Here is a 27,681-nt window from a genome sequence, read left to right as displayed (position 1 = left end):
GGTGAATACATATACCTAGCATGTACTTCTGGTAGATCATGTAAGTGAGAGAAGCTTTGCATTGTTACAGATGGATGGAAGCTCTCATGTGGTAGTTATGTATTTGATTTATTTTAAGAAGTGCTGCTCAGTGCTAAAGCCAAAAGTTGTAGTAAAAATGTGAACAGATACTACAGAGCAAGAGATTTTTCAGCAAGAAAATCTTATGTATTTTCAGGATTATGTTTTAATCCTGTTCAAAGAATTTGCTTTTGTAAATCATCTGTGTTCATTATTCTCACAAGTTTTACTTAATGCTCAGGAACTCATTCTTTGTATGAAAAATGTAGAATTATCATTTTCCATATCCTGAAAGGACTGAGCTATGGGTTCAAGCAGTAAAATGAATTTTGAGTTTTGCATCCAGAAGACATCGTGGTCAAGAATATCAGTGCAGATTATTCATTGGTGGCACCTAGCCACCACTTTTTCAGCAGTAGCTGATTAAAGGGCCTTCTTACATATCTGAAAATCTTTGACACATTTAATTGAAGAAGCCCACTGAGTATGACCAGGCTCACTCAATGTGGATGAAATTGAGTGCTGCACTAAATGATGCTGAAAAATGGCTGCTGTACTTGGTTTTTTTTGTTTTTGTTTTTTTAAACTTGACAATGCTTTGCACTTTTGATACATGATGAGAGAGGTTTTCAGATCTTCAATATCACCAGAGGAAAAAGTGCAACATATGCACAGCACATGATAACACAGAAGGTGTGGACACTCTTATCAACAAAGCTGAAGTAGCTTTAATATTAGCTGCGCTGTCGGTCACAACTGAAATAACCCAAGTAATTGATTACATTTTTTAAATGGTCAGCAACATGTTGAATTGTTGCTCAGTGGTGATGTTCAGTTGTGCAATGGAATGAGTAAACCACTGGTTGTGGAGTTATTAGCTGATGGCACCCTCATTATGAGTATTGCTCCATTCAGCAGATGCTAGCGACACATGAGGAGCTTGTGCAGTAAGAACACCAGCTCTTCTTCACGCAATCTATTTTGACATTCAGAAGACTTCCTGCAAACTGTTTCCTATTTAGTAGTTTATAAACTGGGCACAATTTATGAACAAATTCTAAGATAAAGATTTTAGACTATATAAAATGGTGTATTGCTGTCATGAATACCTCTAGCAAATGTACAATTAAGTTCACTCTTCTGGTTGTGGGATTGTCTATCCAAAAACCTTCTAATAGCAATATAATGAACATATGAAAACTTTCCAGGAGTAGGAATTTATGATACTGAAACAGGTGGAGTAGTAAAGTTCTTTTTAGATGATGAAGAAATGGAATTAGCATCACTTTTATTGTCACTGAGATCACTACCATTGTCAAAAGACTCCATGCTTCATGATGCTGCTGAAGATGAAGTCGAAGGAGAATGCACACAAGAAAAGAAATTTGATGCAGACCAGTTTTCCCTTTTTCTCTTTGACTTCAATAATCTGTCTTTGACCGTAGCTGAACACATAATTCAAAAAGTATTTCTACATGTGCCATGTACTAAGAACAGAATTTGACCTTGGCTTAAGTTTCTTCATATTTAGTGTAAAAAAAAAATCCATACAAATTATTTTGGTTTTTCCTGACTCTGAATAATTTATTATGTCACTGTTATTAATGTCTTACTACTTCTGGCATGCTGTCTAGATTATGAAGTATTTCTTGTATTTTAGTCAGCCAGTAGCCATTCAGTTCTTTTTCTAACTGCTGCTGTTTCAGAAGATTACAACCAATCAAAATGTTTTCAGCCATGCTGCCCTCTTCCACCCAAGAGCCTTACAGATTCCCAGATCTCACTGGAGGGGAGGGGGCAGGTGGTCCCTCCTCACTGCAGCAAACACAGTGGGCTCAAGCAGCAGCAGGGTGATTAGAAGGAACTGAGCAGGAATGGGAGGGACATCTACAGAGATGTGATGACATATCACTTATTAGCATAGAACTTTTCATATTATCAGCAAGCTCCCCCCACTCCCATTTGAGTTAATTTGTGTGTATTATCTAGTCAGTTTAGATTGTAAACTCTTTGGTGGCAAGAACAGAGTCTTAACTTGTTGAATGTGCTTTAACCACCATATACATTGATGGCCTGGTATACGAATAAAGATATACAGTGTTTGTTCTAGAAGATTCCAGCCAGTCAAGATGCTCAACTTTTGTTTAGTTCACCTTGTGACACTGCACCTCACATTCTTCATAATGATGATAGGATATGATTATGGCATCATTATGATGCATTTTATACAAGATGGGGCATGTAAGGAGTCATTGGAAAAGTTATGATTTGCTGAATATCATTATCCTATTTGTATGCATGTATCATTTTGTATCTGAATAAATATTGATTATGTATTCATATTTTACATGTAGTCACACCTGGGTGACACCCACTAGGCAAGCTCTTAAACACCTTTAAGTATTGCCCTCTATAAGGATGGGTTTGTTTAAAACATAGTTAAAGATATGATTGATTGCTTATCTGAATAGGAAATATTTTCTGAACTGGTGTCTCAAACAGGTCCTCAGGGTAAGTAAACTCGCCACTAAGTCCTTGAGGTTCCCATGACTTTAATGTACACTGTAAAAGAGAGATCTTTGAAATAGTCTATTCACAATACAAAAAAATCCAACCCAAAATACATAAGTCAAATTTGTTTGGTAGAAACTTCAAAGTAACGTCCTTTACTATATCTTGCCTTCAGTTTCAGGGATGTAGGAATTTTCATGCTGGAAGTGACAAAGTATACTGTCTTAAGTAATTAAGAATGCCAGATGCTTCAGAGGAATAACAACCTCCATAATGTACTTCATTGTGCAATATTGGTGTGGCGGGGTTGGAAAGATTCTTCCTGACCCTACCTACAGATCTTAATGTTAAACATGTAGTTTTTTAAACCTTTTTTTTATATTATCTGTGTTTTAAAATACTGACAAAATCTGGTATATATTTGAAAAAAGGGATTTCCCCTTCCCCATATTGGGAAACCATAATTGGATGTACCCTCAGTCTGGGAAAGACACAAATCATGACTCATTGCTCCTTAGATGTAGAAGGTTCTTTGCATTTTCTCATGTTATGTTTTGTTGGCCCATCAGCATTTGTCCCTGGTATTCAAATCTGAATAACTTTGGTTTGTATTATAAGAATCTACAATACTGATATTTTTCTTTTGACCTCTTTATGGTATGGTATTTCCTTACTTTTGACAATCCTAATGACTAGTTATCCTTTCACTCCAGAAATTGTTAGAATCAAAGATGCATTTCTTCTTCCTAATCTGTTGGTAGCAAATATTTTCTAGCATTTTTATTGCCACATTTTTCTTTCCCTGTAGATTGAAGAACTCAGAAACAATATAGCTAAAATAGCACAAAATGTGGAAGAAGTTAAGAAGAAACACAGCATTATCTTGTCTGCACCAAATTCTGAAGGCAGTAAGTATTTTACTTTTTTTAGATATTTCATATGTATGGATAGTTATCCTGAATGAGTACTCTTAATAGGTATGCAGCCATATTCACTGATAACTTTTAAGTAGGAGGTGAATGTTGCAAAATTTATGAAATGTACATTTTTTACGCCTCAGATATAAAATAAATTGAAGTTGCCCATTTCAGCTTTAAGATCCCATTTGAAAAAGGGAATGTCTTCAAAACATTTTCCATAATTCTCCAAGAAGCTAGTCTAAAACTTAACCTAATCAATTTCTAAAAGCAGTAATTCAAAGACAACATTTCTTTTCCATCTGAAAGTGCCTCACATCAAGTCAAGGACACATTGGTGGAACTGTGAGACTGATACTCCTTCCTCCATTTTCCAACAATGAGAACCTATTGTCCCACTCAAGGTGCTTTACGGGTCTTCAGTAATGGTCAAGTCCCAGATCAAGAGCACCAACTTGGGAAGTAGTAGCCCTCAGCTTAGAGACAAAGGTGCACTTTCAGAACAAAAAACTTTGTCTTCAGGGAAAGCTGCCCACCAGCTTGACCTCATCTATCAAAGGAACACATTTACCAGATATATTGAAGGTGGCCATAGGGAAAGAGACATTTGTGATGTTGAGAGCAAAACAAACAACAAAATAAAATGTTAGTATAAGTATTCATTATATAGAGGATAGCAAGACTACTAAAATTATATACTTTTCGATGCGAGTAGAAGTTTCTAAGCTGATTTCTTTCCATTCACTAGTAGACTTTTTCTACCAACTGGTATTCTGTTCTAGATTCTCTTTTGGTCAGATCTGTTTTTCCCCGTTATTTGTTTTTAAATGAATTAGTATCAATTCATGATGTGGGGGTGGGGAAGAAGGGTTTTTTCTTTAAGTATTTTTTTTTAATTTAAACTAGATGGGGAAGGGCTCTGTTCACATCATAGCATGTAATGAGTCTTCAAAACTAGTTGCTGCTAAATAACTGTTTAAACCTCATCACATTAGTGACTTCTTAGAAAACCAATCACGATGATATTTACTCCATTGTTCTGGAACCAGTACAAACACATAGCTTAGAGGCAGTCCTTGCCCCCAAAGTATTTGAACTCTAATTTATTTAAGACGAGAGTCAACAAATGGGTTTGAACAAACTGTTGGAGTATTTGGAGGCAGGAGGATGCAAGAAACAGTGATAGGTGCACATAATTACATAAACTGGCAATGTACATGGTTGGCAGGCTTCAAGATAAAGACTTTTTAGAAGATATGTAAATAAGATGGGCACAGTTCTTGGATCATACTGAGCTGTATTTGACATAATCAAGGTGGGGGATGGGTGCAAATCTACATTTAAGAAGTGGCAGGGGTCTGAATTAACTCCAGGTTGAATTTAGAACAGTCGCATGGTTGCTCTAAGCTTCATTGTCCCCCTTGATGGCCATTCTGGCAGGTGGGGATCATTGAAGCACTCTGGCCACACTCCTTATCCCAATGGTTCTAGGGCTGGTGTAGGGTTGGATATGCCAGTTGAGGATTTACTCTATACTGGCGGAATCCTTAGCTGGCCTCTTAGACCAGCTTTACAGACCCTTTGCACTGTCAGTAGCCCAAATGGGTCTTACTGGACCTGAGAATCGGCCCAAAATAGTCACCTTGGTAACCCCTGTCTTAAATTTGTTTTGAAGCTTCCTTCGGTAAAGTGTGTAACACACTCTTTTTAATGGACAAAAGGATCAGGGATACTTAATTTCAGTATCACTACCTACATGCATGTTTTGCATTTGTAGTCGTATACACAAACTACTTTTCAGTAGTGAAGAATTACTGTTTTGCGAATCCTTAATCTTTGAATTTGTGAATCCTTAATCTTTGAAAACGTTCAGTTTTCAACCTGAATATTTACAATAACGTCTGTGTGTGTATTGCAAAGAAAATTATACCGCATAAGACACTGCTTTCATTTGAATGGTACTGGTAACATTTACTTTCACTCAATATTTCTCTCATACACTTACTGTAATTAGTGAAGTGTTATTAATAGCTAGATACTGTTTTCACATGCAGGAGTCAATGTGCTGTCATTGGTGAGAAATAGGCTTTATAATATAAAGTTGCCTTCAAAATCAGTGGAAGATGCTGACATAGAGCAAGCATTGAGAAACTAGTTAAAACTGTAATACTGCATATTTTTTAAAAAAGCCTTGTTACAATGCAGTTGCCTAAAACATCACTTGTATGCATTCTAGATTGCTTTTAAATGCACTTTTCACCCCTTTTTGCGAGTTCAGCATTGTTGACCAGAGTTTCCAAAGTGCCTAAGTGACTTAGCACAAGTCCTGCTACCTTTCAGTGAGGCTTGTGCTCTCAAGTAATTTAGGCTCCTTTGAAAATCTCACCCGTTAATGTCTCTAATGGTATTATTCATAAGCTAATTATAGCTGTCTGTGCCAAGATTCACTGTAGAGGCTTAGCTAAATCTCTCCTTATTAGACTGTATACAGTATTCTCTAGTGAAAAATGGGCAGTGCCTGGTACAGTGATGTGATTAGGGGCAAAACAATGAATCAGTGATGGACAGAAGTATAGAATGCACTATTTATAAGGGGAAAAAACTATTTGAAAATTTCCCTTGATTAAAAACTCAGTGCCCTTTAAGTTGGTGAACTTTAAATTTGGACCAAAAAGTAAATTTTTTTTTTTTTTTTTAAGAGTAACCTTCTTAATGAACTAGGTTTGAATTGCTGTGACTTGATTTGGTTAGTGAGTTTATTTGTAAAGTATCCCAAGCTTAAAGACCTGCCATGACAAACATAAATATAAACACTAACCTGCTCCTAATATGAAATCACATAGGCCCTTTAAAAATAATGAAAGTTAAAAGAACGACTTTGAATTTGGACATCCAGGATCCTTCCTTGTGTGCCTTCCATTGAATCTCAATCCTGTGACATTACAAGTTTGAGCATACATAGCTCTCAGCTTTCTTGGTTATAAAATTACTATTTGAGTGATTAGTTTCATTTAAACAAAATTTATCTAAATGTTTATCAGCAATACGATTTTGTTTCTATTGTTTGTTTGCCTTGTTTAAAATAATTTTAGCTAAGATTATTTTCCCATTTGTCAGCACAAGCAACATTATGTGAGAACTCAAAATATCCTTACTCCTATGTGGGGTGACAAAGTTCCTCCTCTACCTTGGTGGGTCCTGCACTTATTGGCAGATTTGCTCACCTCAGTGATCTTCCCCTCTGGTGGAACCCACAGTCTGGGTCAACTCCTCCTGTGTCTGATCAGGAGTTGGGAGGAACCCAGGCCCACCCTCTACTCCCGGTTCCAGCCCAGGGCCCTGTGGATTGCAGGTGTCTATAGTGCCTCTTGTAACATTTGCATGACAGCTACAACTCCCTGAGCTACTTCCCCATGGCCTTCTCCAAACACCTTCTTTATCCTCACCACAGGACCTTCCTCCTGGTTTCTGATAACACATTTACTCCTTAGTCCTCCAGCAGCACACCCTCTCACTCTCAGCTCCTTGCACTTCTTGCTCCCAGCTCTTCACACACACCACAAACTGAAGAAAGGTCCTTTTTAAACCCCGGTGCCCTGATTAGCCTGCCTTGATTGGCTGCAGGTGATCTAATCAGCGTGTCTGTCTTAATTGGTTCTAGCAGGTTCCTGATTACTCTAGTGCAGCCCCTGCTCTGGTCACTCAGGGAACAGAAAACTACTCATCCAGTGACCAGGGCCGGCTCTAGGATTTTTTGCTGCCCCAAGCAAAAAAAAATTTTTGGCTGCCCCCCACCCCAGCCCAGGGCTCCCCCCCCCACTCCCCTGCCACCCCAGCCCTGGGCTCTCCGCCACAACCTGCACCCTCCTGCTGTCCCAGCCCTGGGTCACTGGTAACTCGCTCCCAGGGCGGGTCATTCAGCAGGAATTTTGGATGTGCACAGAACACAGACAGGATTGATTCCCATATGGTTACAGAACTGCAGTAAAGTGGAACAATTTTCAGCTTGTGTGATTGGAGAATATCTGGATGCATATTATAAGACTGTCCTACATAAATGAGGAAAAGTTGAGGTGCCTTTATTATTCTTTTGTTTCTATGGGGAATTTGCCAATGCAATATCACTGTCTTCCTTTTAAACAAATAAAACTTGTTTTAAAAAAAGGGCAATAGCTGTTGAAAATAGCAATTCCAGTCCTAAAAACCACTGGAAAGCATTTCTTGCTGCTTCATTTCTTATCCTACTTTTTCTACAGCAAGTTACAGTGGATCAGTATATTTGATTTGGGAGAAATGAAGTAATAGCTGCCCAAATTGAGCTTGAGCACTCCTGAATTTTGAGGGTGTTCAAATCTAGAAGGCAGGTGCTAGATTCCCTTTCTGAATATTAGCTAAATCTGGAAAGGAAAAGTCAATTTCTGCTTCCATGGCTCAGAAGTGGAAATCCTCCTACATGCCTGGTACTGTATCTAAAGCTGCCGAAGTCCCCTAGCAGAGCCTCCCCTCCCTCCCTTTCCATTTTAAATTCTAGTGGGATCCATGTACCTCCCTTGCTTGGCTTCAGATAGAGAAGGGCACTGTCCATTTAGTCCACCCAATTCATTCTTTGTGGGCTGCAAGGTGAGGTCACACCAGTATCCCTAATGCAGTCTGGGGAAGTCCTCTGCAGGGGATATCTGGGGCAAAGCCTTCTACTCCTTGGGCACACTTGTTCCCCATTCACAGTGCCACCCCTTTCGACTCGCAGCATGGCTCAGCTACCTCACTCCCTACCCCTCCCTTTCCTGTTGATAGCTGCCAAGGGATTGCTGGGAAATGTAGTTCTTTCCCTGCTCCAGGGCTGTCTCTATAGGCAGGGAGCTAGGCAAGGAACTACAGCTCCCAGGGTCCCATGGGTTCTCAGCTCCCATGCTAGATCCCCAGCTGCTCCATGGCTCCGCTTCTGCAGGGTTGTGAGAGGAGAGGAAGTGAGTTTAAAAAAAAAAAAAAAAAAAAGATGGCCAAAATGCCGCCCCCTGGAAATGTGCTGCCCCAAGCACCTGCTTGTTTTGCTGGTGCCTAGAGCTAACCCTACCAGTGACCAGTATGTTTGCCCTCTACCAGACTCCTGTACCCCACTGGTCTGGGTCTGTCACAGTGGACATTAGTAGATTTAACCTCCTATTAATTTAATTTTGCCAGAACATTAGTATTTTGTTTAGTTGATATATGCACTAGTCTTGTGTCACACCCAAGGAATCTCTGCTTTTCTGTGTCTGCCTGTGCCAACTGAACTTACTGAGTATGTACAGATTCACAAAAGGCTTGTGTTTCCCTTTGATTTTTCCCACAAACTGGTGGCCACCAGCAGCAGTGAATTTGCACAAATGCTGGAGTAATGATATGAAACTTCCTTGAAATTTTCACTGTAGATGCAGATTTAGGGCTTGATTCACCTCTGCATTTCTCTTGTTTTAATCTGGTGTAACTTCATTGCTTTTATGGCAACGTAACTTCACTAAAACTGGAGTAATGCAGTGGTGACTCAGGCCCATTGCAGGTAGTTGATGACAGCAAGAAGAAAGCAGAAAACTTGGTGGGTGGGGAATATAACTGGTTACTGTTACAGGAGGAGATGCAACAAATAATTGCAAGTTACAAATTGGCTATTTCGGGGCCACAGCTGCTGGACGAGGGTGGCTGTTTCTGAAGATGCTGACCCCTTACTGAAAAGAGTTAATAGGGACCAGGAAGTCACCAAGGAAAGCAGTCTTGGGAAAGGGACTGCTTTAATTTTGTTCCAATAATATTGCAGCTGTAGAAGATGGAAAAGGCATTTTGAGTTAAAAATAAAAGCTAACTGGATTTTACATGAGCCACAAGTGTGTGACAAAATAAAGAGTTCATTTATACTGTCCTGCGATGAAGCTGCTGTGTGAAAGGAGTATGTTTCACTCTTTTTATGGTGGTGGTAAAGTTTAGAAAAGCTGTGTATTATGCCTGGAGGAAATGGGAAACCAAGGGAAGGAAGTATGTGAAGAAAGCTGTATAGTTTCAATGAAATAGTTTCCAAAAACACACAATAGTTTGTGGGGAGGGTTTTTATATTACTTTTGTTTTTTCTCTTTGAAAGACATGAGTTTAAATTTCAAATGCAAGATGAGTGAGGGGAAGAGGGAAAGAAGAATGAGAAACTCAAGTTTGTGGGGGCTTAGTACAGGGTGGTATCTAATTTACATAGCTGTAAATACCTATTTTTTATCTTAAGAACAGAATTTGTCTGATGGGTTTTAATCTTTAGCTCTGCATATGTATTGTTAATTTAGGATCACAGGTTTTTTAAAAGATGTTACTAAACATTTCCAGAAATTTATTCTAACTACTACTTGCAATCTGAAACATCATTTAATTACTGTCTCATCAGACTTGAACCTAGTTCTCCAGAAGAGAAATATGTTTAGGACCAAATATATATGCTTTTACTTATGGAAATTACAGTACTCAGTGGTACAACTAAAACGTATCAAATTAAATTACACAGTAAAAGACAAGTAGCTAGCTTTATTATTTGAAAATAGTGAACAACATCACACTAAATCTGGTAACTTGCATGTTTATTTTCTGTCCTTTTGTTTTGTTAAATTTGTCTTAGAATTATGCAAGAAACATATTTGCTTCATTAATAGCTTTAATATGAATTCAAGTGAAGGTTCACACCGGGTACTATAATATTACAAATAAGTTCTGTCTTCTGTAATGGGAATATATACAAAAATATATATCACTTACAGTTGATACAGAGAAAATTAAGTTATATGTGCACCTGATATAAACTTCATGAGGTTGGGGAATTACTTGTGTTTGCTTCTGATTTGTTTTCACTAGGTTTTCTCCAAACACTCTTGTTTGGCTTTTTTTTAAAAAAAGCCTTTATACAACACAACTTTCTGATATCTTCCCCCTCCCTCCATGGGTGCCTCTGAGGGACATCTCCTAAGGAAATATAAATGTTATACAACCATGGCAATTATGCAGTGTCAACTATATTTTTCTAAAGACTTTTTGTTTTGTAAGATTCCTTTATCTTCTAGTTCCTCATTTTTCTAGATCACTCAAATCTAGAGTTGGGCGAAATGTTTTTGACAAGTAGTATAATTGGACAGGCCAAAAAAAGAATTTTAAGAGCAGCTAGCAAAATAATCAAAACCTAACAGTAACAATTATTTAAGTACATTAAAAATAGGAAGCTGCCAAATAATAAGTGGGGCCACTGGATGATTGAAGTGCTAAAGGAGCACTCAAAGAAGATAAGCCCATTGCAAAGGATGTGAAGGAGATTTTCACCTAAAAAGAATGGCTCAGGTGTGGGAATCTGAGAAACTGTCCCAGATTGAGGTGTCAATAGAGAAGGTATTAGAACAAATTAATAAATTAAACAGTAATAAGTCGCCAGGACCAGATGGTATTCATCAAAGAGTACAGAAGGAACTCGCATATGAAATTGCAGAACTGGTATGTAACCTACACTTAAATCAGCTTCTGTACCAGATGACTGCAAGATAGCTGATGTGACAAGAAATTTTTTAAAAAGGCTCCAGAGGCAATCTGGGTAATTACAGTCTGGTAAACCTAATTTGAGTAGCAGGCAGATTAGTTGAAACTATAGTAAAGAACAGAATTATCAGATACATAGATGAACATGATTTAATGAGTAAGAGTCAACACGGCTTTTGTAAAGGGAAATCGTGACTCACCAATCTGTTAACAAACATGTGGTTAACAAACATATGGACAGGGATAGTCCAGTAGATATAGTGTACTTGGACTTTCAGAAAGCCTTTGACAAGCTCCCTCACCAAAGGCTCTTAAGCAGAGTAAACAGTCATGGGATAAGATGGAATGTCCTCTCATGCATCCGTAACTGGTTAAAAGAAGGAAACAAAGGGTAGGAATAAATGGTCAGTTTCAGAATGGAGAGCAATAAATAGAGGTGTGTCCCCCAGGGAACTGTTCAGTGACCAGTGCTGTTCAACATATTCATAAATGATCTGGAAAAAGGGGTAAACAGCGAGGTGGAAAAATTTGCAGATGATACAAAACTACTCAAGATAGTTAAGACCGAATTAGACTGCAAAGAATTACAAAGGGATCTCACAATACTGAGTGACTTAGCAATAAAATGGCAGATGAAATTTAATGTTGATAAATGCACAGTAATGCATATTGGAAAACATAATCCCAACTATATGTACAAAATGATAGTATCTAAATTAGCTGTTACAACTTAAAAAAATTTTCAAATCATTTTAGCGGATGTTTTCACAAAACTAACTATGTGTGCAGCAGCAGCAGTCAAAAAAGATGACAATGTTACAAACCATTAGGAAAGGTATCGGTAATAAGACATGGTACACCTGAACGTTGAATACTGCATGCAGCTCTAGTCGCCCCATCCAAAAAATGATATATTAGAGATGGAAAAAGTACAGAAAAGGGCAACAGAAATTAAGGGTGTGGAACAGCTTCATATGAGGAGAGATTAAAAAGACTGGGACTTTTCAGCTTGGACAGGAGGCAACTGAGGAGTAAATATGATAGAGGTCTATAAAATCATGCATGGTGTGGAGAAAGTGAAAAAGGAAGTATTGTTTACCACTTCACATAACAGAAGAACCAGGGGTCACCCAATGGAATTAATAGGCAGTAGGCTTAAAACAAACATAAGAAAGTACTTCTTCATACAACACACAGTCAGTGTGTGGAACTCCTTGCCAAGGGATGTTGTAAAGGCCAAAAGTATAACTGGGTTCAAAAAAGAATAAGATAAGTTCATGGAGGTTAGGTCCATCAGTGGCTATTTGCCAAAATGGCAAGGGGTGCAACACCATGCTCTGGGTGTCCCTAGCCTCTGACTGCCCAAAGCTGGGAGTGGATGACAGTGGATGGCTCACTCGAAGATTACCTGTTCTGTTCATTCCCTCTGAAGCACCTGGCATTGGCCACTATCGGAAGACAAGATTCAAAGCTAGATGGACCATTAGTCCAGGGCCGCCCAGAAAATTCCGGGGGGCGGGGGTCGGCGGGCGGGGCCCCCCCCAGCTCTACTAGCTGACTCTAGCGCGCCGCGCAGGCGCGTGGGGCCTGGGCTTCGGGGGGCTGCCGCCGCGCCCCGGGACGACCGGACCCGGGCCGCCGGGCGGGCGGCGCGGTGGGCGGGTGTCAGCGGGGACCTTCCGCGCCCGCAGCCGCAGAGCCGCCTGCAGCCGCTCAGCCGGGCCGGGGAAAGACGGGAAACACCCAGGGGCCCGGAAAACCTGCAGGACGCGCTGGGGGCGGGGCCCCTCTTGGGCCTCCCTCCCCCCCTCTCCCCGCATTAGTCTGACCCAGTATGGACGTTCTTATGTTCTTATGTTTTTTTGGTTTTGGGTTTGGTTTTTTGGGGGGGTGGGAGGGGGGAGGAGGAAAGGAGAGAACTTCTCAGGTCCTGACACTTATTTGTCGAATTCAGCAAAAGGTTTTGACTGAATTTTTCATCAAGAATCAAAACATTTAGTTTCAAAATGTTTAATTTCAAATTGATATTTGACCAATTTTTAAAAAAGCCCTAAAAAGGGTGAAAAGCATCCAAAGTGTCCAATTTTTGGGGGTGGGGGGTGGGGAACGCTAGTACCCTGAGCCAAAAAATCCACTATTCACTCAGCCCTATCCACAATGTGATCATATCAGCAATCAAACATCACAGCTCAAACATTTTCTGACAAATAATTATTTTTGTAAATTCAATAACTTTTCCTCGTATAATTGTACCAGCATTCAGGAAGAAATATGGCACAGAGCCATCTATACTTTAAGCTTTTGTTTGATTGACTTTATGTAAAATCTTGTCTTAATACGTAATACAAAGATCATGATGCCTACTGTTTCAGATTTCCTGTGCTGTGGGCCAAAGTAATAGCTCTTAATAGAAACTAAAATCATCTTGCATTTAAATCTAAAGTGGTCCCCAAACTTTTCAGGGTTACACCCCTTACCTCTGTCCATGCCCCGACCTGGGTGCTGAGAGCAGGGCCACAGCTCCTGGGGGCAGGATGTGAACAGGGGTAAGTGGGCCGAGGGTGGGGGCAGAGCGGAGCTGGGTGGAGTTCCCTCCCTGCCCTCATGGGGGATGGCTCGCCCTCTTTCTCCCCCCCCCCCCCGTGCCCTTTGAATGTTTCTTGGGGTGCACCTTGCTGTTTGGGGACAACTGATCTAAAGTGTCAGATGGTGTTTCTCTAGAAATATGATCAAGTCAGAGTCCTCTTTCTGGTTTTGATGCTGAGGATCCAGACGCTTCTGGACAAATGTGACTTCTCCGGTATTGTTTTTCTTTCACGGGCTATGAAGCTTTAATCTTTGCAGTTTTCCTCTATTACAGGTACACAAATTAGTCTACTATCCTCTTGCATATCTAACAGAATGATCAATAGGAGTGAATGTCAGCATTAAGTAAACATGATTAAATTGATATGAGCAGTGGAGGGAAGCTGAGATACAATAGTGATGAACTCCACATAAATTATATAATCGTCTCTCTTATAGAGCTTATTACTTGAGGATCTCAAAGAACTTTATTAAAGGAAAACAAGTATCATTCCCTATTTTACAGCTAGGAAAACAAAGCCACAGGGTGATGGGGGAGTGAATTGCCCATGTTCATGTAGCAGAGTGGCAAAGTCAGGCATAGAACCCAGATCTCTCGTCTCCCTGCCCATTGCTTTATGCGCAGTACTAGGCAGCTGGCATGGTTTCATGGTCTTTTAAAATGATACAATTTTTAGTGAATTCATACACCATACTTTCTCACTAACTTTTTATTTTACTCAGGTAACTGGAGAGTTAATCATCTTATTGAGATACATATAAATGCTGAAAAAGGGCATTTATTAATACATTTTGGGTGCCCTCAACATAACTTAAAATACATCACAAATACCCTAAGTATAGAATAAAATTTAATATAATCCAGTACAAGTAAGACAGGTAACTTAAAGATTCAGGCTGCCCACTCCCTCCAGCAATCCTCCACCTGTTTGGTTTTCATCCTTTAATGCTTGTAGTCAATTTTAGGTTGTAAGGTTCTAGAGAAGATAGTTTGGATACCTTCCAAAGGTATACTTACTTGTCAGTATGGCTTACACTCAATCACTAATTATTCTAAAAACTATGTTTCACATTCCTTTAAAAAAAAAAAAGGAACAAAGGAAGAACTCGAGGACCTGAACAAAGAAATCAAGAAAATTGCTAAAAACACTCACACTAAGTTAAAGGGTAAGTACAACCTCCCCTCCCATGATTTAAATATTATATAGAGCCTTTTATATGTATCTCAAGAACTTTGGAATTTGCCCTTCAATGTAATGGGGTCAATATATGTATATACAAATTTGGTTTTCATAGTATCATAGTGGGATGTTCCAAACTTTAAGAAAATATAATATATATTACAGAAAATCTTGGAACTCAAAATGTTAAAATTAGTTTCACTTATTGTATCAGAAATGATCAAGACATGCCCTTTTATCAGATGCAAGGAAAGAATTGTAGATTAAACATATTTGCCCAGTGTTTAATGTATTTAATCAACAATTTTAAACTAAGTGGCGATGTGTTCAGATGGTACAAACTGATGTGGAGCTATGCTAAATTACCCCAGCTGAGAATCTGGTCCAAAGTTCATATATCGACTCCTGAGTACTTTTGAAAATCAGGCCCCTTATTTAGGCAGCTAATTAAGTATTTAGGAGTCTTAATTGTTCAGCATATGTCAACTCAAACATAACTACGTTGTTTTTTTTCTAGTGCCACTAGATTACATTCAGGTCATTCTTTTCTTCAGTGGTAGATTTCTAGGTTTAAGGGTAATATTTAATAAAATCCCTCTGTCCAGCAAACAACATTTATTATTCAGATTGTAGTAGCAACCCCAATTTGTTAGGCTCCTTCCAAGCACAAAAGATGACATAATACCCATCAACAAACAGATACTTTTAAAATTTTTGTTTTTAATTTGACTGTGTAAAAAGTTATAGAATGCAAGGTTAAGAATAGATCATTAATAGGTTTAGTTTTTATTATGTGGTGAAACTCTTTTTAAAGAGAAACTACCTTTTTGGGGGTAGGAAACAGGAAAACAATACTAATTGTGATTTATAAAATGTTTGTTAAAACTTTTACTATATGTTGCATTCTTAACACCTTACAACATGAATTCTTATATTCTTCCTAGCTATTGAACAAAGTTTTGATCAAGATGGGAATGCTAATCGAACATCAGTTGAAGTCAGGATACAAAAAACACAGGTATGATCATCAAGTACGCATGGGGAAATCTGAGGATTTTAACAAAATCAACTAAGCTCCAGAAGACACACAATATTGTGGGGTGGGGAAAGGAAAGGGTTGGACTTTGCTGGAGCCTACATACTATTTTATACTTTTGGGGGGGGGGGAAGGGAAGGGGAAGGGCAAGTGCATTTTGTTGTAAAATAATGTACTATATACTTTTACTCCTCAAAACTAGCACTCGGTATTGTCCTGGAAGCTTGTGGAGGTCATGACAGAATACAATAAGATCCAGACTCAGTTTCGAGAACGCAGCAAAGGACGGATACAGCGACAGTTAGAAATAAGTAAGTGACCTGAATTTTCTTCTGATATAGGTGGCTGAATTAACCTTTTTAATGGTCTTTGTTTGTTTTTTTTGACATCTTTTTGTTGCTTTGGTTTATACAGAATTGAAATAATACCCCCAGTCTTCTAGTTTTATTTTCCTCTATTCCAGTTTTTACTTTGTACCACCAGACAAGGTTTTTTTTTTCAATAAAATGGCAGTGTAGTCCTGCATACTTCTCTGTAACTGTTCCTTTGGAACTTAACTCTTTAGATGATGAACACAAATAAGCTTCACTTGTTTGTTTTATGTTACACATAATATAAATAGCTGGTTAAATTGTAACTGTCTAATAGCTTCCAATATGGAAGAACTGATCATTCTGCAGATTAAGGTTAGTTTAAACATTGATTTTGTTCTCAGTAGATACTTCTAGACATCATCATTCTTTTACTAAAGTTACCGTCATGGTTTCTGAACATACAGTCAAATCAGTGGCAAAAAATCCCATTGACTTCAATGAGCCAGAATTTCACTCATTATAGTATTGCCAGATTATTACCCAGAAAGATTGTTGACCTGTGCTGTTGAATGTTCTTATGCCTCTCCTGCTTCTTAGAATTGTAGCCTGTATTGTACAGCTATACCGAAAGAAGGACAGGAGACACTTGGTATGGTTTTAATCAGGCCACAACTTTATTATTAGATGTAGGGAACAACCGGGCAGATAAGTGTACGTGCAGGAAACTTCATGTTCATTCAATAGCTACCTGGCGGGCTTGTGCCAGCCCTGCTTTTTTTTCCATCCAGGTCCACCAGCCAACCCATTCCTGGGATTTTACTATTCCCCCCACTCTCAAATGAGGATTAAGGTGGCCTATAACAAAGTGGGGTTGGCTCCTTGCCATACCAGTCATAGGTGCCCCGATTTCTCCCCCCCTCCCCCAATTCCATTCCTTTAACCAACACCTCCCTTTTAAGTTCTTTACCAAGCCATTTATCCGGTCACTGTATACCTTCCCTCTGTAGTACTAGCCCTGGACATTCACCCCCACTTACATGATGAGTTGTGACATAATAGCCTAACACCCTTCCTTCTTCACCATAACAAAGCCCTTTCTGAACCTGCTGGGGGGAAGGTGGGGAAAACCCCCACTCCACCTAGGCCAATCTGGTGGTGAGGGAAAAATTCCTTCCCAGCCCCCCTAGAAAGGAGTGGCTAGTGTGATGCCCACAGGAGGTCCTTCCGAACCTGGTATTTTGCCACCTCAGTGGGAGGAAGGGTGAGTTGTGCTCCGCCTGGTCTGGGGAAAAGAGGCTTCCTCCGCCAGGCTTGCCCCTTTTGAATTCCCCAGCCTTTCTAGTCCCTGAGTGTGTCAGTTTTGCAAAGCTGACTCACTCCCCCTTTTGCAGTAGCTTCTAAGCCTTGCTCCCCTGTCCTCCCTGGCCCATAAAGCACTATTCCCTCTCCCCTGGCAAGCCAGACACTCCCCACTGAAAGAAGGTGGTCATTTGTGTAAAATAGAAGATACTAGATATCCTGTTTGGGGGGGTGGTGGAAGGGGCTAAAACTTGGTTTGTCTTCTCTTGAATTTTTTCCACTATTTAACAATTAGTGTAATTCATAAAACCATCCATGAATATCTCTGGAGGAAGTGAAATATCACTATTTTGGTAACACCATTTCACTACTAACTTTTCCTTCCTCACTAGTTAGGTACATCTCTTATAATCTAAGGCAGGGATTTTCAAAGAAGCCTAAGGGAATCAGATTACTGAAAGTCAGTGGGTTGTGGACATCCCCTTAAGCTTCTTTAAAAATCCCAACATTAAATGATTCACCCACACAGAGTGTGGCTATGTTGGTAGGGATGCTGCCCAAGTCATTGTATATTTGATCTAAAAGAGCATGAATTGGATAAAACAATCTTCACTGTGTTGTATCCAAACTTATAAATTGAAATGACAGGTTCATGGGAAGTGTAAATCACATCTGAGGTTTTGTTTTGTTCTGGTTTGTTCAACTTTGTTTATCATTGCCTGGCTACAATATCGGTTGCTGTAAGTGCTTTATACAGAATGATTAAACTTGTGGGGGATCACTTCTTTCTGTTACCTTCACCTAAGTTAATGGAGGAGCAAAGTTTTCCACATTAGAAAGTTGTGAAATATGTTTCTAGCTGCTTTTTTCTCTGCATTCTTAACCAGAATCATGTCAAGTTATAACAAAAATCAAGAACTTGTTCTTCAAAGAAATTACTGAATACACTTTTTGAGCAGGAATTAACACACACTCTGATATTTTTGGACAACATCTTAATACAGAGGTTCTTGTGGACTTCCTGCCCATCCATTCATGATTTTATAGACCATCACCTCTCTAGTTTTTGATTGTTACATTCCCTATGGCAATTGCTTATATGAAAAAGTAATATTAGGAAATTATTTAATGCATTGGTAGCAGTCTGGCTGTATTTGCCTGACCACCCCACCATTTAGCAGGAAATTAAGTCACTGGCTTTCTGGAGCACATGTATGGTGTTAGCTGAACAGTCCTTACAGAGAGGAGCTTAGGAGAGGAGAAGCCAAGCCTTGAAGCATAGCTTGGGCAGGATTTTGTGGAGGTCCTTTTGTGACTAAACCCAAATCCAGTAATGGGGTCAGGAAGTTTTGATGCACCACAACTTGTTTGGACTCTGGAGTAAGGCGGAAGAAGCCAGCACCATATGACTGGCCAGCTATTAGCAAACCACCAAAGTTTGACAAACCAGTCTGTAAATTTCTGTATCCAGGATTAGATCTTTGTGCTATGTGAAATTCCTGTTGCATTCAATCTGGTAATATATAGATCTAAAAACCAAGAGTCTCTTTTGTCTGTTAAGTGCTATTTAGAACTTGAATTTCACTCTCGTTCATGATCTGCTCTTATTACCACTAAGAGCATTTATGACACTTCAACCTGCCTCTGCCACTGAATGATCATAAATGACTACCTCATCCTGCACTGAACCTGTAAAACATCTCCAGATACTATACAGAAATGGAGAATGATTGTCATTTGGTTTTGCTGCAGTATCCTAAATCATTTAAATCTTTTTCTTGTGAGTTTAACAGGCTGCCACCAATGCATTACTTCATTGTAACTTGTTGCTCTCCACTCAGTGTTTCATACTTGTATTCTTTTAAGTAAAATATTTGTTTATTAGTGATGAATGAAGAAATAATTCAAGGATGAACCAGCCAACAAATGACAATCATTTGTGGCCAAAATGTAATATGACTGGTGTAGTAATAGAAATGAAAACAATTGATGGTCTTTAAACTAAATAAATATCCCTTACGTTTCTCCCTGGCTTTTATTTGTATGTTAACTTTTAACATTTAAGATCTCTGGGAAACTTTGTACTTGTATAACCAGAAGAGATAAATATACTCAAATGATGCCAAATTAAAACTAGGCCTTGCTTGAGCACTAGCTAAGCAAGGTCTTCTGGGGGTCCTGTGTCCCGTGCAAGTTCTGCATTTTACAGGATGGTCCTGTATCCCTCTCAGGAATGGTATTCAGTGGGGGAAAGAAAAGATGAACTTCTCAACCCAGTCTTCCTTGCACCAGTGAAACCAGAGTGTGAGGAAACAATTTACTACTAGAAATCCTACCCCAAACCTCTTCTGGCAGTGGTACTGCTAAAGAGGGAAACTCAGGCCTTTGTTTTTGGGGGTGTTTTTCCTTGCCAATCTCCTTCCATTAGCGTGGGGTCCTCCTTGTTATGACGCCAACACTGATTAGGAGGTGTTGCAAAGAGCAGTGGGTCTAGATGAACAAAACAGAGACTTGTATGTAGAATTAGAAATATATGCAGGAAGCAATATAAATAAACACAAGTTAATACATCTGAGTGGAAGGTCTGCAACCCAACTGTTCAGTGGGAGGAGCTATGTGGAAAGCAGTAAAACCAAAGAGATCTAAAGTGAATCTAGGACAGCAAATCTGATAAGCGCTCTGCCATATTAAGGGAAAGAGGGAAGATCTCATGATGCAGTGGAGAATTAAAACTCTTTGTTGCTGCTCCTTTTGTCGTTGTAGTAACAGAGTCCTTTTGTAACTGAGTTGCTGCTTTCCATTGGCTTCTCCTGCCAAGGTAATGGCACTTGATTAATTTTTTTGGCAGTTTGGCAATATTACGAATTATGGCTACTTTTATTTAAAGTTGTTTAAATTATTGTTTCTGACTAAAGTTAAGTCTTGTGTGCACTAAAGACTTAAATGAAGCCCTTGGGTTTAAGATTTGGGGCACCCTATCCCAGGTTGGTGGGGCTTGGGCAGCTCAGGGTTGGGTCCCTGCTCCTGGGGTCATGTAGTAATTTTTGTTCTCAGAAGGGAAGTTTGAGAACCCGCGTGCTAATGTGAACTGAATCCTGTATTAAAATAATTTTAATCTCATCTTTGTAATATGGTTTCATTACTTACATAAAGAAAAATTTAGATTCTTAGTTTGAAAATAGTTTCCCTAGATACTCACCTGAATTAATATCTTCAGTATAATATAGGAGTTTTACAAACATGAATGTTAAATAGTTTCATTTTATATTAAAGTAATTTTTCCTATTGTGCTTACCAAAAACATGAAAAATGAATTTCATGATTTTATTTTTTCATTATATTTAACCTCCTATTGTGTGTCTGCAAAAAATATTTGATTCTTACAATACTACTTACCATCAGAAACAGCTTGAGGAATAGCAGTTTGATTGCACAAGGACAAATTTCTATAGAAAACTTTCTTTTATAAATCTCATGTTTCTTAGCTCCCAGTCTCCGCCTTATAGAGACACCATGATAGGGGAATGCATTATTATAAAAAATAGCTTTCTTAAAAATGGTATTGTTTTGACCACGCAACAATCTAGAATCATTACCTTCAGGAGATGAGTTTTTTCCCTTGTTTTCTGTCCTGTTACCTCAGCTGCAGATGTTCTCATGCTACAGAATCTCTCATACATGTGCTTAATGGCTGTGAGACCCCCCACTGGCATGAGGTTTGGATGCTAATTGTTATTAAAAACCTGTTACTTGTTGTGGAGTGGAGTTCTGAGTACAAGGTTGTGAGTCATCAACTCCTGAATCCTTATCCTGCATTTAGCACTTTCTTCCTAAGATTGTAATATAACTTCATTACTACCACTTCCCCATAAACACAGTGAATACTTGGGTTTGAGAGAGTCAACTAGTTAATGTTTAGTTAACAAATTTTAAGTTGTTTTTGTGTTGTATGTAATTATTATTCATGGTGAATTCTCAGGCTTCTAGGTGTAGCAAAATATGTACTGTTACTTTATAACCTTAAAATATGCTTTCTTCCTAGCTGGAAAAAACACCACTGATGAAGAACTGGAAGAAATGTTAGAAAGTGGTAATCCTTCTATTTTCACTTGTGATGTATGTATTCACAGCCCACTTTATGGCTATCACATATTCTATTTCTTCTATTCAGGAATACGTCAATCACATACTTATTAGTTATTTCCTATTTTCCTCCTTCAAAGATTATATCGGACTCCCAAATTACTAGACAAGCTCTGAATGAAATTGAGTCACGACACAAAGATATCATGAAACTGGAATCCAGTATACGGGCGCTACATGACATGTTTACGGACATGGCTATGTTTGTTGAGACTCAGGTAACTGAACCAATTCAAATATTGTCTTAGTAATGAAGTGCTTTGCATGTTTTGTAGTTTTCCTGTGAAAACAATACAGGACATTGACATATACTCAAATATCTAGCAATCTTGATAACTGCAACATTTTTAGATACCATTTTTTGTTTAAACACTGTAATCATAACCCTGTAAAAGTAAAGGCAAACTATTGAAGATTACACATCAAAGATGTTTTTTTTAAAAGGCCAGAAGGCATCATGTAGTCTGAGCTCCATGTCTGATCACATCTGCTAGGGATAATGAATAACTGCCATTGTGATTCATAAGATATACAAAAATGTGTCCGATTCTAAAGGATGAGATTTTTGCAGTATATATTTAAGTACAAGTGTAAAACTATTTTTAGTGCTATAGTGTAATTTCCTGATCAGGGCTAGATAGTATGGTGGGTGAATACACTGACCTGAATTCAAATCTAGATTTAGATCATAGAGTAAATTTGGCCTAACTAGGCCATAACAGGCAGTTAATATATTGAAAACTAACAGAATTTGTTAGCTATTGCAGAAGACTAACGTGGTGGTGGGTTAAATGTTGGGTGAGAAGTGTATTGGCAGTGATATAGAAAGAAAATTGGCATGCTACATACCCATACTTTGTTCCCATTAACAAATGGAAATTATAACTAAGTCCATAAGTGGGAGGGTGATAGCCAGTGTCCCCACCTCTCAATTTCATAAATGTTATCTTAATAAGGAGATGGGAAGAAAAGATCATTTAGGGTTAAAAACAATTAACTCTATTTGCAGTATTTATAAAAATATGAAAAAATGTATTCAGTTGAACTGTATAAACTCTGTTCTTGGGATTCACTGACTTTTTTTTTTTTTTTTAATATCGTGAAATTAAACTGTGTTAGATCCACTGTGAAAGAATTCAGTGGGTAGTATTGTGAATAATCAGCCTATATTTAGCATATCCCTTTTTGGAGGATTTCACATTCTATACATCTGATATGTTGCCTTGATACAAAATGAATAAGTGTGAAAATTACTGGCATATTGTAAACTTGTACAGAAATTAACAAGTTATTTGTGCATCATTTTTAATGCTTTGCAGTTAACTGCTGCTGATTTTCTTCTGATGGACAAAAACATAGGTGACAGATCTACTGTAATATTTTCCAGATCTTGCATTTCATTCCCAAAGTTCTCATCATAACTGAGCTAAAATTCATTATATACTGGCATTTTAAGTAGTTAGTTTGGAGGAATCCACCTCCTTAAAACCTATGAATAATTTTGGATGAATATTTTGTAGGTACCCTTGCCATTTCCATATGTTTCTTCAGATACTGCTGAACTCTTTAGTATGCCAGTTGTAGATGAGCTATTAAAGCATACCTTTCACTTAGGAATATGCTTTAAATTATCAGTATTTTGTCCTTACCTGCCCTTACCAATATTTCTTTTTAGGTTAAAATATTTTTCCTATGAGACCTTGCTTCTCATTCCTTTTTTCCATCACATGTGGATGCAAAAATAAAAACTTCAGCCATTAATACATAATTCTTTTCCATGTTTAAAATCATTTTGATATATTGTTTACTTAGGTTCATTATGCAGGGCTCCAGAAAATTCCAGTAGTGGTGTAAAAAATTTTTCTTAATTTTATTTTAAGGGTGAAATGATCAACAGCATAGAAAAGAATGTGGTGAATGCATCGGATTATATAGAACATGCTAAAGAGAAGACAAAAGAGGCAGTTAAATATCAAAGTAAAGCACGAAGGGTAAGGTTTTTTTCTGGATTTTCAATAACTCAATTAATATGGCATAACATAAAGGTAGTTTTTACTGTAGTTAATTTCACATGCTGTAACTTGATGGTTTTTGAGTGCTTGCATAGGTCCATTCTGCTGTGGGTGTGCGTGTGTCCCATGCACCAGTGCTGGAGAGTTTTCCCTAGCAATACCCAGGGGCAGCCCCAACCATTCCCAACCTCCTTGTGCATCGAAGAAAGAGGTATAAGTGATAGAGCCACCTCTCCCTGAGTTCTTTCTTGCCATCCATGTCAGTGGTCAGAGCATTTGTGTTCTATGGCAAGTTTACAGCTCTGTGTTGCCAATCTGTATGCAGTGTTGGTGAGTGTGGCTGTTCTAACTGGGAGGCAATCTGTTTGCCAATAATGTGACAGCGGGTTTGAGAGAACAGGGTTCTTCAGTCCTTTGCTGCTGAGGACTGCCTTGTCTCTCTATCAGCTCTTCAGGCCTCCTTGGACGTGGCAGATTCTGTAGTGAGAGCTATGGTGACGTTGCTCCTGGTTGCAGTCCTTTGGGATCCCTGTGGAGGTGCAGCAGACAATTGAGGACCATCCATTCAAGAAATGCCTTTTTCCTACCTAAACCAAAGTACTGCACTCAAGGACTTGGGTGGTTTTGTGGTCCTTGGGTCTCTACAGTTTGGCTGCAAAGCAGACAAAATTACCATCCTCAGTTCCAGCGTAGACAGCAGTATTATCCCTTCCATCAGGCTGACTGCTCTAAGGGAAGGCAAAGAAAGTCACAGAGGAGAAGGCTGTTGCCCTCTGTTTTCCTGGTCTCTTCATCTAGACATCCCCAGGCCTCAAGGCATTGGTTTGACTCTTATGTCAAGGACAGCATACTACCAGACCTTGGCCAAACTGATCCTTCTCCTCCCATATCCATACCCCCGGACAGAATATCCCATTTCCTACATGCTTGGCAGTCAGTCCATCACCTCAGACAAATGTGTGTGCGCGAAGCATGATGGAATCAGGATTATACTCTGCATTTTCTTTCTGTCCACACCACCTTACCCTCCAGTCCCTCTTCAGGAACGCCCTCTCATGAGTCTGTACTGAGGCAAGAAGTGCAGACTCTGTGTTCTTTGGGAACCATAGAAAAGGTTCCCCTTCAATATTTTCTAATACCCATGGCTAGAGGGTGTCTGAGACCCATTCGGAACCTGAACAAATATATCAAGAACATGAAGTTCTGCATGGCATTTCCTAGATCCAGGAGAGAGCGTATGCTGCCTTCGATTTACAAGATGCCTACTTTCATGTGATGATCCATCCTGGCCACAAGAAGTTCTGAGGTTTGTGGCAGGGGATGATCATTACCAGTTTCACCAAGCTGCCATTCGGTCTATCATTGGCACAGAGGATCTTTATCCAAGTGCATGACAATGGTGGCAGCCTACCTCCACCAGAGAGACATCCATGTTTATGCTTACCTGGAAGGTTGGTTATTTTGGGGTTGCTCTGGACACCAGGTGCAGGCTATGGTGAATCAAACTCTGTTCAATACTCTGGGTCTGAAACTAAGTGAAGAAATGTCCGTGGTATTGCCTCCGCAGAGAATAGAGTTTAGAGGAGTGGTCCTGGACTCTGCTTCTGCCAGGGCATTTCTGCTTCTTTCCAGATTTCAGACTCTACAAGACCTCTGTGTCCCCATCAAGGATCATCCACAGACCACTGAGAGAAATCGTTTAAGGCTCCTAGGTCACATGACCAAATATACGTAAATTATTCCTAATGCCAGGCTGCATCTCTGAGCATTATGAGCATGGATCTGATCAGTCTATCACCCTCAGAGTTATCTAGACAAGCTAGTATGCATTCTGGACATGATAGCATCATCTCTTAGCTGGTGGATGAGTCAAAACAATGTGGGACTACACTTGCACTGCTTGACTTTGGTAATGGAAACTTCAGTCATTGGGTGAGAAGCACATCTGGGTGACCTTCAGACTCGGGGTTTGTGGACTATACAGGTTACATATCCTCCTCAAGTTGCAAGCAATGTTCTATATGCACCAGCATTTCCTGCCTCACATCAGGGCAAGACTATCCAGGTGCTCACCAACACCACCACAGTGGCATTTTTTGTGAACAAATGGGTGGTACTAGGTCAGACAGCCTGTGCCAAGAGGCAGTCAAGCTGTGGAATTTCTGCATACAGAGCTCCGTCACTCTCAGGGCATGTTGCCTGACGGAGATTCAAAATAGCTTGGCAGGTTGTCTGAGCAGATCCTTCAGCATAGACCATAAATGGTCTCTCAACCCAGCTGTTCTAGTTTGTGTTCTGCATAGGAGGGTTTCTGTTGGCCAATCAGTTTGCAACCTGGCAAAGCAGAAAATGTCCCTGATTCTGCTTCAGGGTTGGTCAGAGCCCAGAATCAATATCCAACACTTTTCTGTTTTTTCATGGGACAAGGGCCATCTGTATGCATATGATAAAGTCATGGCAGAATGATCCTCAGAGCTCCAGTCTGTCTGAGACAGCCACGGTATTCAGACCTACACAACCCATTCACCAATAACCCTTCCCATTACCAATAACCAGAGACCTTGTCACACAGAACCATGGTTTGGTGTTCGATCAAATCCTAGTGCCACACCTCATGGCATGGTTCATCAATGAATGCACAAGATATTTATTGCTCAGTGGCTGTCCAGAATGTTCTCCTTAACATCAGGAAACCTTCCACATGAGCGACTTACCTGAGTGGCAACAGTTCTCTATCTGGGTGGCCTCCCATAATGCCATCTACACAGAAAATGATTCAATCGATTCTAGACTACCTCTCACTTCTTAAGGAGTCAGATCTAGCACTCACTCCATTAGGGTGCACATGGCAGCCATCTCAGCATTTCATGCTCAAATTGATGGTAAGACTGTGTTTACTCCCTCTATCACAACAGGTTCCTGAAAGGTTTAGATAATTTCTGCCTGTGGAGATGCAGCAGTATCTTGAAATTTGAATTTAGTGTTGTCTACTCTTATGAACCCTTCTGTTGAACCTTTCACATCATGCTTACTTCTGCACCTTTCACCAGCAGTAGCTTTCTTAATGGCTATTATCTCCACTAGGAGGATGAGGAACAGAATGCCCTGGTCACTGATCAGTAATATACAGTTGTCTACAAAGACAAAGTTCAGCTACATTTCTCTCCAAAGTAGTGTGTGATTTCCACCTGAATTAGTCTACATATAGTTGACAGTTTTCTTCCCAAAGCTGCATACTCACAGGGACAAATGAAGACCCACTCTCCTTTCCTAGTGCAGTGAAGTCTACTATTGCACTGTTCCGCTTTGAAGGAACTGAGGGAAGCACTGGGCAGTTCTTCCTTTTATACTTCCCACTTAGGAGCAAGAGCAGCTCGGGCATGGGTGTGGCTGTCCCCAGTAGTACATCTAAATCCTCAGCACCAGAGCGTGGAGGACATACACCCCCGCCCCTTGCTGTAATGGACATATGCCGCACATCTCGAAGAACAACATTTATGCAAAGGTAAATAACCTTTTTTGTTTTACTTATATTTCTATACTGTAAGCATGTGAACATACAAGAAATAATGCTTAGCTTTTTTAGAGTTACTATGTATGGGTCAAATGAAATTGGATTTGAAAATTTATATTCAAATTGTCCATGGTCTCTACATCCTTAAAAAGTGAAATCAGTTTCTTTACCAAATTTCCTCTTCCCATCTGTTATAAACTCCATTTGTTATTACAGGATATAGCTTACCAAATTTGTTCTGAATAGACTTTAATGTGAATTAGAATATTACTTCTGAAGGGTAGAAATTTGTGGAGGGGAAATTCCACCATTCACATGCAGTAAAGATTGACTTTTTTTCATTAAAGCAAATTATTTCTGAATGCATAAAAACCGTACACCCAAAAGAAGTGTTTAAAATGTGTCACTGGTAAGTAACTTCTATGGCACAAAGTTATTCAGGAGTGAAATATGTTTATAAAGACTTAGGTCTTTCAATTAGAGAGGTTCTATCTGGACATGTGGTTGTAATAATATATTTAAAATTAATTTGATTTTTCTGCTAACATTGTAAATCTCCTTCAGCAAAGTGGAAA

The 27,681-nt window shown here is 39.2% G+C and overlaps 1 protein-coding gene across 8 annotated transcripts in view; it reads left to right on the top strand.

The window, feature by feature from the left end:
• LOC120386491 (RIMS-binding protein 2-like) overlaps positions 1-27,681 on the top strand; it is a 390,924-nt gene that overhangs the window by 10,415 nt on the left and 352,828 nt on the right. For 7 of the 8 annotated variants that reach the window (XR_005589747.1, XM_039505876.1, XM_039505869.1 and 4 more), the window contains exons 3-9: positions 3,380-3,479; positions 14,700-14,774; positions 15,733-15,806; positions 16,027-16,135; positions 21,480-21,553; positions 21,661-21,798; positions 23,461-23,571. Coding sequence is in view for 7 of the 8 variants with exons in the window: in XM_039505876.1 (XP_039361810.1) it covers positions 3,380-3,479; positions 14,700-14,774; positions 15,733-15,806; positions 16,027-16,135; positions 21,480-21,553; positions 21,661-21,798; positions 23,461-23,571 (681 nt within the window). In the remaining variant the exon portion in view is untranslated. Of the gene's footprint in view, positions 1-3,379; positions 3,480-14,699; positions 14,775-15,732; positions 15,807-16,026; positions 16,136-21,479; positions 21,554-21,660; positions 21,799-23,460; positions 23,572-24,039; positions 27,674-27,681 lie in introns of those variants that run through there. The other variant, XM_039505875.1, reaches the window with a different exon arrangement.

This window comes from Mauremys reevesii, linkage group 18 (genome assembly GCF_016161935.1).
Source record: "Mauremys reevesii isolate NIE-2019 linkage group 18, ASM1616193v1, whole genome shotgun sequence".
NCBI classification, from domain to species: domain Eukaryota; kingdom Metazoa; phylum Chordata; order Testudines; family Geoemydidae; genus Mauremys; species Mauremys reevesii.
The sequence above is the reverse complement of the archived record's forward strand: the minus strand, read 5'-3'. Positions and strand labels throughout refer to the sequence as shown.